Below are 14,147 nucleotides of genomic sequence, written 5' to 3' on the forward strand. Positions count from 1 at the left end.
TCTTTCCCGTTATTGTAAGTTCCTGACCAGTCTGATGATTCACACAGGCTGTGTTTAGTTATCCCAGACAGCTCTGACTTTCAGAAGCCATGTTATTTACTGCTCCCCTGATTACTGCCTGCTTCAGTCTCACTAAAGCCTATAATAAGTGTGTCGTAGCTAAATTCTCTAATGATGGACATTACAACTTAGGCGTGAAGCGAAAATATATTTAGGAAATGGGTGGAAACATCTAACAAGCTTTTGGCCTTCTTTGAGTATTGGGCAGTGGAGTAGTCCATGGAAATTTGGAAATACTGTTAGTGTTAACCGTAGCCATTGTCTGCAGATGAAAGCTTGGCCTTGCCCAACACCTCGCTATGCAGACAACAGGGATAGTGATAATCATAGCTTAGAAATGTCAAGGCCATCTGAGGTGTTACTGGATGTTATCCTCACATGATTAAAAGTATTCACAGCATCTGTTCTTATACAAGAGATATTTAAAGTTCCACCCATATTTTCCTTCATCCAATCATCCTACATAAGTTGTACTCCTGTACCCGGGACGGATCTAGTTAAGACCCACAATTTCTATACCCATAACTGGTTTGCATTGACATGTACTTCCTGTACTGTTTGGCTTATATAATAACTAGCTAATGGCTAGCAGCTCTGTGACTTGTACTTGAGCTAAATGCTCACAACAGCATGCTAACATGCTTAACATGTTAGCATCATGCAAACATTTGCCGTCATACATCTAGTTCAGCTGAGGCTGATGGGAATGTCACGAATTCTGCAGGCATTTTGAAATATTGAAATTTTAACCAGATGATGGCACTAGATGAGAAGTCTAGGAGATCAAATGTATTACAAATCATCCTCAGGCCAAGAATGTGTGTATGTTAAGCATGTTAGCTTGCTATCTTTAAAAACGAAATGGCTCATAATGCAATTGGCTAATGACAGGAAACAGTGACATTCATGCTTTCATAACCTCCCGTTTGGACTACTGCAATGGAGTCTTGTCTGTGGTCCCCAGCAAAACCCTAGACAGGCTCCAGTATGTCCAAAACTCTGCCGCCAGGGTCCTCACCTACACCAAGACGTGGCAGCACATCACCCCAACCCTCATCCACCTTCACTGGCTCCCACTTAAGTCCTGCATCACATTTAAAATCCTCCTTCTCACCTACAAATCCCTCCATGCCCTGGCCACACAGTACCTCTCCGCCCACAGACGCTGGCCTGCTCTCCAATCCCCACACCAGACTCTGTACCTTCAGAGACACAGCCTTTAGTGTTGCAGCCCAATCCCTCTGGAACCCCATCCCTGCAGATGTCCGAAATGCTACATCCCTGGACTTTTTACAAAAACTTCTGAAACACCACCTGTTTCCCACAGCCTACAACCTCCTTTAGCTTAGCCACAGTCATTCTGTAAAGTGTCCTTGGGTTACATGAAAGGTGCTATATAAATAAGTTATTATTTATGTTGGTATGTTAACGTGAAGGTTATGGTGTACAATTTGCATGCTAGCATGTTATGCCAGCATTAAGTCAAAGTACAGTGGAAGACAGAAATTGGGTTTGAGAGGTGTCATGAACTTAGTATTACACAAGAGGAGCTTTTGTGCAGTGTGGAGTCACTTGTGTAGCTATTGATGGGTGGCTATTCTAAGGGTGACCCCTCAAGTGTGGTTAAAAGGTAATCCCCATAATTCAGTCAGTGCATTCGCTGTTCTGCAGATATGAAACATAACTGGATTTGCAATAAAAAATTAAAAAAACTCCCTTAATATTAACTGAGCATACTACACTTTACATTTTTTGTATTTATTGCTTTCCATGAATACTATGATACAAGCTCAGGCATTCAACTTCCAGCGATTATCAGTTTTACAAAGGCAGTGGACATTATTACAAGACTACAAAAACGGATTTACAGATGCGTACTGTAAAAATCCAAGCTATCAAAAGGGAAATTTGTACAACTAATGTATAACAAGTGTAAAACTATGTTGTGTTCTGTTAACAGCTTTTGATGCAGAAATGGCTTCCCTTAAGCCAAAAACCAATATTCTATCAACCCAAACTGGTTAACTACTGGCAAATTGTGTGTTTATGTTGGCTTCATACAGTGACAAAGCAAAACTTTGACATTTTTCACATTCTTCAAGAAAACAAGTGCAATATAATGTTAATAAGAAATACATTTGTATGTTATATGCTTCATAGAAAAAGCACAGACGTTTGTGAAGTGTTGCTTCACATTCTTAACGCTGTGTTCTGATTCAACACAGGCGGGACACATATTTATCAGAAAAATAGTCAAAACAACTATGCCTAGGCCAAAACAACTCAAACTGTCAAATATATCATTTTGGAAATGCATGACAAATGACTCAAGAATAATGAAATCACTGAATACATCAGTTATCAGCGTTAAATTATAACGCTCATATAAAAATTAGGGGGAAAAAAATTAGAAAATTGTTTAGTCAACAGTGAAAAAAAGCAGAGTCTCCATAATCTTTAAATCATGTCCTTCCAGTTTAAAGACCAGGTGATGTGTGGACTTGAGTATTTGAAATTGAAGAAGACAAAAAGATCCCTGTGTGTAGAATCTCAAGGTTCACATCTCTCCTGGTCCACAGTGCTACAGATATACCCATTGGTGTGGTATCATACAGTGTAAAAATAAGTCAGTTGGCAGGCTGGGTTTCAATTTAGTCATGTTCCCCAGGCTCTATTGCAGTCTTTGCGCTGTTTGAACTGTCAGCGCTGCCCTCTGTTGACAAGTCAGGTGAACTACTAGAAGAGGGGACCTGCTTGTCGCTGGCTAGGCCTTCTCCATCACTACTACTGCTGCTGCTGCTGCTGCTGCTGCTGCTGCACTCCCCATGTTCCTGCTCAAAGCTTGTACCCTTCTCTGATGGAGCAGGCTGCTCAGGGTGATCCACAGTGCTGTCCTTCTCCAGACTGTGGACGTCCCCCCTCTCAGATGAGTCGTCTTCCCTTTCAGAAGGTTCTGCCTGTGTGCTGCTGGGCTCTAAGGACCAAAGTGGACAACATTAGGGATGCAACCAATGATTATTTTCATTATCAATCACCAAGTTGTTTGTAAATTGTCAGAAAATAGTGAAAAATGGCCATCACAAATTCCAAAAGCCCAAGGTGACTGTTTGTTTTGTCCGACCAACAGTCCAAAACCCAAACCTTTTCAGTTTACTTTCACAAGATATTGAAGACCAAGGAGACCAACTAACTTTTTCTAATCGATCAAACATCAAACCCTTAATTCACTATTCTTTGCAGCTGTAAACATTTTACTGTTATATTCAGAATAACAAACAATCTGTGGTTGTTAACTAATAAATGTATTACTTATAATATATTTAGCACTGCACTTCTATAACATTGTCGGACTAATGATGGATGGTTAAAAAAGGGGGAACAGTACAGCAGGATGGGTTGGATTATGCTTTTGTAAAGTAACAACAGGAGGTGTGGTGCAACAGAAAGTGCTCTGTGTTTATGGATGACATGTAATCTCTGCTGAGATCGTTTGTGGATCAAAACTGAGATTATTCTCTAAAGTGAGTCCAAGGAATTTGAATTTGTTGACCTGTTCTATCTTGTTATGAATGGTGATGGTAGAGTCCAGTGTTTGGTGCGTTGAAGACCATTTCTTTTGTTTTCTCCATGTTCAGATGGAGGTAGTGGTCATATGGTCTTTTTTATTCCATGCATTCTTCGTCCTGGTCCCTAGTGCATACATTACTCACAATACAGCCTAACCGCAAAAACAGACAACACACACTGTTGTGCAGTCATTCTAATACCCACATATTAATGTTAAGACTCTCTCAAATTCACTTTGTGATAACAATAGCAGCCAAGAGATTTGCACTAGAAAGATCCATTTGGTTTCTTTTGGTGTCCATGCAGACAGTTTGAAAAGTTCACCTAAGCTATGGTATAACTGCCATACTACTATATTATTTTCGTTATTATTTAACATGTTTTTAATCTATTTATGAATATTGAGTGTCGATGTTAATTAGGAACCAAAGTTCATTTTGCGTTGCACACGGACACTTTAAGGTGCAACAGGAGAAACACACGACAAGAGTTACATGTGTTTTGAGCGAAAAAGTAAAGAAGATGTTTTTCATTTTAGTTTTTTGAACCGGGTATTTTCAAGTGAACTCATTCCCTCTTGGTTATATGCAGCCAGCGAGGTATGTGTATTACGTTTGTATTTCCTGAGTGTATTTGTATTTACCTTTTTTATAGTGTATGTGAATGTGTTTATCTTTTACATTGTCATACTGTAGTTTGATGGTGGATGTGATGGCGGTGAAAAGGATGACAGGTGCAATAAACCCATCAGTAACCAGAACCATGGTGTCGTTTATTTCCCGGAGGGAGTGATATATGGCATAGCCCTCTGTCTACAAAGACACCACAAATACCTACAGTGTTGTTGTTGAAACACTTAAATATACATAAGTCAGCCTAAGTGAACACTTACCATGATCCTCTGAAATAGTAGATGTGTCACTAGATGTTCCACTTTTGTACTCTTGACCACATGATTCTTCTGAAGACTCTGGTTCTTCCGAAGAGCTCTCTGACTCTTTACAACAAGACGACTTCTTTTCTTCACTTTCTGTTTCATCCTCCTCTTTTTCATCAAACTTGAGTCTCTTGACCTCATGTTTACCAGCATCAGAATCCTCCTCCTCTTCCTCCTCGGGGTGCTTGTTCTTTATCCCACTGTTTGGCGTAATTTCACCCTCTGATGGGGAGGAATCACTGCAGCAATGACAGAAACACAGGGGATCAGTTCAATAAATGATATACGATTAAAGTAACGAGTAGCACATATATATTCATTTTAAAGATGGGGTCTTTGGAAGATCTCCTTGTGGATAAATGTTGGGTCTTGACAGATATTAGTGTACCTGCATTTTAAATAAAAAAATACAGAGTACACTAACTCAGTATACTACACCATCACTCACAGTGGCACATAGGTACATACTTCTTATTTCACTTACCCGAAATGGTGCTCCTCCACCTCCTCTGTGGTTAGCTCTGGCTCTTTACTGACTGCACAGTCAGGCAGCCCGTTGGTGGAAAGGGAAGCCGACAATGACAATTTTGGTCTGGTGAGCGGTTTTGGTGTGTCTGGTCCATTTACATTTCGACTGCAAAAAAAGAAAAATGACCATTTCTTATGCGAGTCATATCACAAGTTGGCAAATCTACAGAACTACTAAGACCCAAACTGACAGGCAATATATAACTGCCCTTACTATTAGGGCTGCACAACATATTTTTTTATCGTCTTTGCGATATCAACTGCTGCAATAAACACATTGCAAAGGGCTGCGACCTATCGCGAAAAACACTCAGAGATTTTTTGTGTTGGTTGAAAGAAAATATCAGTAGAAAACTGCACTTCAAAATGTAACTCTCTTTTTTTAGAGGTGCCAATTTTATATTCAATTCAATGTTCAATTTGTTCAATAAAAGAATATTGTATATGATTTCCTTCCATTTGTTTTAAATTCAATTTGTTGTATTTTAACAGAACATTGAAAGCAGCAGAAATGCAGAACTGAGAACACTTTAATATCTGTTTATCGCAAATAATATCATTATCGCGATATTCAACAACGTTATCGCATATTTTCCTCATATCGTGCAGCCCTACTTACTATAGCCTTGTTGGATTTTTGGATATGTTACTTTAAACTAATTCAATTTTCCACTTTGGTGGTGTATGAGGCAAATTTTGATTTGTGGAAGTCAATAATTGACAAGTATGTGGCTCCCACCTGTCTGAATATAGAGAAGAGTTACCAGGAAACATCACTCCATTCATTCTGTTTACACTGGATGCCCCATTTTTCCTTCGAAAAAAGTAGAAAGGCACAAAAACAACTGGCTGTTAATTGTAACTTTGTAAGTGTGACTTAAATAAGCAAATTTAAGGGAGCTGTCAGTGTGCATCAGAAGCAGCTTCACAGAAATACTGCAGCCAGCAGAGCAGGGGGAGCAAAATCTTAACAGCTAAAGTACTTACTCTGATGTGGGGTACACACAGCTGACCACCATTACATTCTGCAATACAGAAACAACAATATATATTAGAATTAAATTTAAAGCCATGGGAAGTATGCTTAAAACAATATTCAACAATATTGTTTATCATGAGTGAAAAGATTTAACATTACAGTTTGTGGACTTTGACACGGAGCAGTGCAGTGCTCACCTTCTCTAAACCCATGAGAAACTTCTCTGTTCCTGTATAGTTGCGCTTGGGGTCTGTGAGGAGTTCACATAGACGCTGGATGGTGAATGGGATTCTGGGAAAGTGATCAAGAGATATATTTAGGATTAGTCACACATAGCCCTTTCACAGCCATATGTTTTTTGTGAGAGGTCACATGCCAAATATTAAGTTGAGTAACCCTAACTGAACATGACACTGAACTGCTACATTATTTAGTTTTGTATAGGGTTGTTTGCAGTATGTTAAGTGTCTTATTATTATTATTATAATATTATATATATTATAATAATATTAATAATATTATTATTACTCACCCATTGTAACCATCCACTATTTTTAAGATCCTCGACTTCATCTCTTCGAAGGGAATATAATCTACATTGGGATTATGTGGTGCTCTCTGTTCTGGTGTTGACGCGTGGAAATCATCCATGACTTTTTCCAATTTAAACACAAAGTATGTTTTGAACTGTGACCATGAGATCCTGGAAGATATTGGAAATGCAAGTTTGCATGTCATACACAAAAGAATAAAAAGTATTGGAACACATTTTTACTAAAGACATAAGAGAAACCGTTCACCAAGTAGGCTTCATATACAGGAAAACTGATGACTTAATTGCTGTGTGTGAAGATTTGTAGAACTTGTAATGATTTGTGTGAGCCCTATGGACTACTTACATTGGCTGGCCTGTCTTGGCAACATGACACAGGAATTGCTCTAGTTCTGGACAGGTCTCTTTCTTGCCTTTCTTCTCAAAATCTGTAAATGTCCACATGAAAAGCAGAAAAAATACTTTATTGGTAATAACGTTAATCCAAACAGCACACAAATCTAATCCAAACTGAACCATACAATGTCTGTACCTGCATTGACCTTAATCTAAAATTTAAAACAATCCAGAAGCATACAACCATTAGAGAATATTCAGTAAATTATTCTGGAAAGTTGTTAGTTTCGTTTTTTAGGCTAACGTAACTTCTGTCACATGCATCAAGTGCACCATGGCAATGATCAAATTATTGGAAAGTGTCAATTATAAGCTGTATCAAGTGGACCTATGCTCAACAGAAAAGAAAACAAGTTAAACACCACATCATAAAATTGTCAAACACCAATATCAGTGAACTAGCTAGCTAACTAGAAAGTTTTTGTAAAAGTTAGTAAATTAGCATTTTTGTTGTGATGCTAACGTTACCCAGCTAGCGTTAGCTGTTTACAGTATCAGTAACGTTACGGGAATACATTGTGTCAAACGTATACAATGTGACGAACTTCTCTCTTGAAGAAGCTAGCATTGAACTAGCTAGGATAGGTCAGATTGTCTCTACTCCCTAGGTTACGTTAACGTTAATCGTTGTTAGTAAGCTAAGTTACGGTAAGGCCAAAGGGGTAAGGCACGTAACGTTAGCGTAGTTAGCTAACATTACATATTTTTACCGGGGGCGTCAAAACAAACGTCAAAACCATTTACTCATAACGAATCACTTATTTTAATAACTGTAAATATTGCCTTGAAACGCCTCCAATAACGCGTCGATGTCCATAGCTGTGTCCAGTCACAGGAAGGAAATCTTACTTGCTAGCTAGTTAGCAGTAGCATGTAGCTAGCAACCAGCAGCTCAACAAAGCTGGTGGCAGTGAGTGAATACTGCGCATGTCTAAAATTAAGTATTTGCGGAAGATGCGTCCACGTCCATAGAAATATGTTCCAGGTCAAACTGAAATTAACAATGCATTTGCATGCCTTCGTCGTAGCAACGCTTTTATTTTGAGTTCAAGTATGTGCAGACTTTAGTGATAGAAACTTCTGGATCGCTCTGCTGCGCTCTAGATGCAGCAAGCAGTCAGCGGGCGTCACCGTTTGTTGTGACGGCGCAAACCGGTGAAGCGACCAATGAGTCAGCAGCTGATCGGGGCTAATTTTACCTAACGAACCTATATATAACGACAGCAGCCCTGGTGATAACATCTGCACAAGAGACCTGCTAGTTTTTTACGAAGTCGTTCGGTTTTTAGAGCTAACAATGGCAGTTCCAGTAGCTGCATTACAACTGAGCACATCATCCAGCCCGAGTCTGCTGGAGCACAACATTCACATCAGCGACATAGATTTGGAAAGGATTTCAAGTGACAATGAAAACGACACTCTGCCTTTACATTCTCCGTGGACTTTCTGGCTTGATAGGTAACGTTTATACACTGTTTTTTTTTTTACCCACTATTGTTGTATTATTAATCTAGTGTCAAGTAGGTGAACTCTTTGTAGGTGACCTTTTTAATGAGAACAAAGAAGGGAGATGACGAATTGATCAGGCCTGCTATAAAACAGCTTTTGAAACCCAGATAACATAGGCATGTTTAACAGCGACATAGGGATTGCCTGTCTTAATAAATCACTTTATAATAAATTACAACAAACAATGGTGTTGATGCAGCTTTTCTGCCAACTTTCTCTCTGACCTACATACGCAAATCTTCAATCGGAAGGATCTTAAAATAAACAAAAGGGCGTGATTTATGATTTAGCCTACTGGCTAAACATACAGACAAGGTCAATTGAGTTTATCCTAAGCCTTTATACTTGTAATTTTATCAGCATGGGTTTTTATTGTTAACAAATGTTAACAAAGAGCAAACTCCTTATGTGTCTGTTGCCATTGTTTAGTGAAGTATACTTTTTTTCTGTTTAATTAAAACTTAAGTAGCACACATTTTCCAACGCTTAATTAAGAGTTAAGAGTTCCCAATTTAGAATGTGTACGTTTTTATATGAAAGTGATTTCAGAATTAATGTTAAGCAATCACAACAGAGTTGAACACAGGTGAGGATGGGGTTACACATGCCATCATCATCCACACATACGTGTACAAATCAGAGGGTGCTGTGTTCAAATGGGGTCACTGTTGTTTACTGTTTACTGGCTTATTTGTCATATGATCACCCCAACCTGTCTGCTCAGAGGGCGGCTCACAGAAACATGTCTGAGTAATGTAGCACTGAAATAAATGTATTTATAACATGCCAAGTTAAGATCTTCACAAGGTTGTAATTTGTAAAGAAATAAGTAAAACAAATTAAATATATGTATCTGTTTTTGTCAGATCTCTACCAGGAGCAACAGCAGCTGAATGTGAATCAAACCTGAAGAAAATCTACACCGTGGAGACCGTCCAGGTAAGATGCTTTACGAGCACAGCTCCAGCAGGCACAGTGTTGGTACATTCTGCCACACTGGGAGAGGATGTGATGACACTAGCAAAAGTTTCCTTATTGACACTCAAATCAAGATGATATGCTGATTTCTTTCCACACTGCTGTTGGGAGTTTCTCTTTCTCCCGAATGCACCAAAACCCCAGCCACACTTAAATGAAGACACCCATACGGAGAAACGGAATGCTTTGTTGCTCAGTGATGTCTTTTTACTCAAAGTAAACAGTATGCAGAACATACAGATCAAACCACATCATCAGACTGACGTTCAATGGCATTACACATTTATTCCAATGATCTGCCAGTTTGTTGCGGTGGAAACACCTGCTAATTAACATGTTAACCTGTATAATTACTGGCTGATTATTTTTAATGTATCATTGTAATTATGGCAGAATTTTAAATAGGTCACATACCACTATGAATCACCAACCACAACTATGTTGGATAATAATAAGTTTAAAGTTAAGTTAAAGTTTAATAATAAGTAAACATACGTTTTTTTATGTGTGTGGTTAGGAGCAATGAGGAAAAGACCTTTGGCAGAGATTTTCTACATCGTAACAAATGTGAAATATTAACAAAGCCAGCTGTCTGCACTTCCTGTGCCAGTAAATGGTTCACTAAAATAACCTGTTTCCTCTCTTCACCTTGGCACTGGAGTAGAACTTTTGGAGAGTTTACAACAACATACCCATTGTCTCCAGCTTGCCATTGAGATGTAGCTATCATCTGATGAGAGGAGAAAGAAAACCACTCTGGTAAGTTTAAATTTAAGATAAATGCATGGATGTGTTTGTGGTATTTGAAGCTGTCTGAAATTGGTTAGTGTAACGTTGCCTGCTGGTTTGCATCCAGGGAAGAAGAAAGCAATGCTAAAGGTGGTGTTTGGAAGATGAAAGTACCCAAAGAATGCACTGTAAGTGATGTAATCAATACAGATTTATTGTGTACCATTTTCTTCTCATTTATTTACTATTTAACAAATTTGTCTTCACATTTACAGTCTGTTGTCTGGAAGGAGTTGCTATTGGCTACTATTGGAGAACAGTTCAGTGATTTTTGTGCCTCAGGTAAACAATTTTTATTGAGTTATACCAAAAATGCAGGGGCTTTACAGTAGGTCTGGAAATGAATAATTGCATTTTATGTACACAATACTGCGAGTCTGAAATTGATTTTACACATTCTCTGCTGCTGTTCTTGCAGACGATGAAGTAGTCGGGGTCAGCGTCAGTGTAAGAGACAGAGAAGATGTGTTTCAGGTCTGGAATGGAAACGCTTCTTGTGCTAACGAGTCCAACATCTTAGGAAGGATCAATGAGCTCCTTCCACAAATACCTTTTAAAGCAGTGTTTTACAAACGTGAGTATTTTCTTGGAATATTAACCAGGACATAATGTTTTTTTCAAATGTATTAACAATGACACCATAAAATGTGAGTAATTGTTCTTTCTGCTAATATTTCAGCACATGAGGAGCACCACGCTTTTGAAGGAGGTCGAAGACATTAGCACATATTGCACATCAGGAGTCTTGAGATATACATGTTTTTTGCTTTTGAACATGTTTTGGATACTATTTGGGCACATTTTGAAGCAATTGAGTTCATAGTTGCTTAATGTATTATCTTAAAGTTGGGGTAGGCATTTTTTTTGGTGTTGTTAACTACAAAGTAATAACCTTTCAGCATATTGTAATTCAAGTGGTCTGAGAGAAAACCAGACTTCTGCACCTCCTCTTGGCTCTGTTTTCGGGCTTTAGAAAATCTTTCCCGTGATGGGAGAATTTGGCCAATCACAGGTCATTTCAGATAAAGAGCATTCCTATTGGCTGGTTTACAAAAGTAGATGCACGTGTACGTTCCTTCAGATGGTGAAAGCTTGAGTCAATGCTGGATAATCCTGCAGAGAAAGTTTCTATTACAGCATTGGCAGCAACTGCCTATGGTGCAAAGCAACCCAAAAAAAACGCAAGACAGACAATAAAGGCAATAAAACACGCATCAATATCAGCGAAGCATTTCAGATATGGAGAGAAAATGTTGCTAATAGTTTAGCCTTCTGCTAACAGTTTTATATATATATATATATATATAACAGCATTGGGATCACAATCCCAATGGGGATGATATGCTGGTGCTCGTCTGGTGGGAGGGGCTTAGAACAGAGAGGGAGAGCTGCAGAAGGAGGGCTGTTTTTGTTGTTGTCGCCTTTTTCAGAAAACTGCCTACATCGGCTTTAATTAGAGTACATTAAATGTAGCCCATGTATTATGATTCTCAATCAATGGAATTTCCCATCTTCTGAGCACATTCATAATAATATCCAAAATACTTTTTTTTATTTTAGTCGAAAACAAAACAAAAAAACATTTTAGTTTGATTTTATCTGTGGCAGTGTTTGTGTGTTTTTATACTTCCACATTTTGCAAATCCCTAACCGCAGATCATGTACATGTCAGGTTTATTTAGATGTATTATAGCATATTGTGTGCAGTTTGCTGAGCACAGATACAGCTAGGTCTTTGAATTAAATCTCATTTTTAGATCTAAGAGGAGTCCTAGTTTCACAAAGCAAACCTTTATCTTAACAATGCATTGCAAGGCTTTTCTAGGGAGCTCTTTTCTCCGTTTTGTATGTTACAGCCAAATACTGTTGCCTAACATAAATCTTTAGAGCAGAAAATTGCACATTCATTTTTTATTTTCTTTTTTAGGATATCATCGGATTGTAAAAGGAAATATGTTCTTGTTACAATAAAATGACCTCAGCGCACAAATCATCATGAGTAGATGCTGAGAAATATATGCAATAATTTCTATTCTGTAGAATTTGAAGCAAATTTGCAGTGTTGGGGTTGTCATTTTGTTTAAGCATCTGTCCCAAATCAAGCACTTTGTGTGTGTGTGTGTGTGTGTGTGTGTGTGTGTGTGTGTGTGTGTGTGTGTGTGTGTGTGTGTGTGTGTGTGTGTGTGTGTGTGTGTGTGTGTGTGTGTGTGTGTGTGTTGTGATAACTGAGACCAAATCTACTTTGGTTTTGTGTAACCTTTTCTGATTTGGGTTTTTGTTTTATTATTTTTCTGCTTTTAATAGTAACTAGAGATGTGTAGATGATAACGTTGAAATTGTGGTTTTTTTTATGTATTCATATGACCTGTGTAAAATTGAATTTGTGAAGCCTACTCTTTGTAGATACTATTGGCCCCAGGATAAATGATAAACACAACACATGACACCAGAAGATGTAGATCTAAATCTCACTTTCCTCGAGCGACTGCTCAGGGCCTATTTTAGTGTATTTGCACAAATCATGGGTGTTTGGTGAAGTGATGCAACCCCTGCAGCAGGGTCAAATCTGTAAGTTATTAAGAGATGGTTTACTGCTGCACCAAAACAAAGTTCAGTGTCTCTCAAATCCATAGCTTTTAAGATTTCTTTTCTGTGGTAATGTAAAAGGCTGTATTTGTATTATTGAAAATCATAATTGGGAAAATGTTGAAATTTAGGAAGCTGAACCATATATACATCTCACTGAAGGCACCTTTTCCCTGTGTGTTGTGTGTGACAAAGTGTATGAGAGGGAGTTACATTGACTATTCTAGGCTGCATAGATCAGAGCAGATTTTTTTGAGAACTCATACTATAATACTTGACATAGAGGTCATTTCTACGTTGCTATGGATTTCCCAAGTTAAATGTTTCAGGATGTCTGTTGTATTGACTTGGATTCTCTGCTGAAGAATATTCACAGGAGGAGATAGTTTTCCGACCACCACTTTGCCAAACTTGCTTTATATTTTCTTTTATTCTTCTGTCATTCATGTAAGCTAAGAAGATACTGTAGGATAGGAAAGTACTGTACCCTTGCACATATACAGTTGACCACTCAGTTCAGATCTCAGACTTTGTAACTGGTTGTTGATCTTGGATGGTGCCTTGTGTTTACCAGCAATTTAGAATGTCATCTGTGTTCAGCATGTTGAAATTGTATTTAAAGTCATGTTTCTCTGCTAGTTTTACACATGTTTGAGAAATAAAGACGCCTAAACTTCCATCATGTTCTGTTTGGATTACTTACTGTATGTGTGATGAAAATAGAAATATTGAATTGAATAAACTGCATATTACAGTATATATTCAGGCTATTTATTGGCAAGGTCTGCTGTTAGATTCCAAGATGTGTGCATGAATTCGGTAGTTTTTCATTTCTACTAGGCCTAGATTTTTGCATTGATTCAAATATAAAATTAAATGAAACTTTATTTATCCAGAGGGAAATTATTGTGCAGCAGATATTAATATTTTAATAATGAAAGTGTTTTCATGGCCATGGGAACTACGTTGCCAGTATTTTAAACTGAGGCACAAAAAGGCCTCACAGACTCATGCCCCAAGTTTAGCTCAGGAATAAACCCTAGGAAAATGTCACCCTCTTGTGGTTGCATCAATGCATGGACAGGCTACATTCATCTCCACGTGAAGGCAGTCTTGTCCTTACTTAATGACTGTAAGTAGGAAAGGGACCTTGTATTTCGCAATTCTGTCATTGAGTAAAAAAACATACATATAAATCAAATAATACATGAAAAAGTACATTAAATATAAAACATAAGGTATCTTAACATAATAAATAAACAATG

The 14,147-nt window shown here is 38.0% G+C and overlaps 2 protein-coding genes across 4 annotated transcripts; one reads left to right on the top strand and one right to left on the bottom strand.

Moving 5' to 3' along the window:
* Positions 1–1,802: 1,802 nt before the first annotated feature.
* LOC116062042 (serine/threonine-protein phosphatase 4 regulatory subunit 2-A-like) lies at positions 1,803–8,058 on the bottom strand. Of its 2 annotated transcripts, XM_031316506.2 has the most exons (9): positions 7,804–8,058; positions 6,971–7,052; positions 6,604–6,774; positions 6,269–6,362; positions 6,080–6,117; positions 5,832–5,906; positions 5,049–5,198; positions 4,520–4,803; positions 1,803–3,034 (listed from the first exon to the last, which is right to left on the bottom strand). In XM_031316506.2, the coding sequence occupies exons 1-9, from the start codon at positions 7,835–7,837 to the stop codon at positions 2,712–2,714; spliced, it is 1,251 nt and encodes a 416-aa protein (XP_031172366.2). In that variant the 5' UTR covers positions 7,838–8,058; the 3' UTR covers positions 1,803–2,711. The 2 variants fall into 2 exon arrangements, with proteins under 2 accessions (XP_031172366.2, XP_035864034.1); XM_036008141.1 differs by lacking the exon at positions 5,832–5,906.
* Positions 8,059–8,233: 175 nt separating this feature from the next.
* Positions 8,234–13,561, top strand: LOC116062043 (eukaryotic translation initiation factor 4E type 3-like). 2 transcript variants are annotated; one of them, XM_031316507.2, is made up of 7 exons: positions 8,234–8,478; positions 9,396–9,468; positions 10,172–10,266; positions 10,364–10,424; positions 10,512–10,578; positions 10,715–10,870; positions 10,976–13,561. In XM_031316507.2, the coding sequence occupies exons 1-7, from the start codon at positions 8,318–8,320 to the stop codon at positions 11,017–11,019; spliced, it is 657 nt and encodes a 218-aa protein (XP_031172367.1). In that variant the 5' UTR covers positions 8,234–8,317; the 3' UTR covers positions 11,020–13,561. The 2 variants fall into 2 exon arrangements, with proteins under 2 accessions (XP_031172367.1, XP_031172368.1); XM_031316508.2 differs by having other exon boundaries at positions 8,312–8,478; positions 10,169–10,266.
* The last annotated feature ends 586 nt before the right edge of the window (positions 13,562–14,147 follow it).

This window comes from Sander lucioperca, chromosome 12, assembly GCF_008315115.2.
Source record: "Sander lucioperca isolate FBNREF2018 chromosome 12, SLUC_FBN_1.2, whole genome shotgun sequence".
Taxonomy (NCBI): Eukaryota; Metazoa; Chordata; class Actinopteri; order Perciformes; family Percidae; genus Sander; species Sander lucioperca.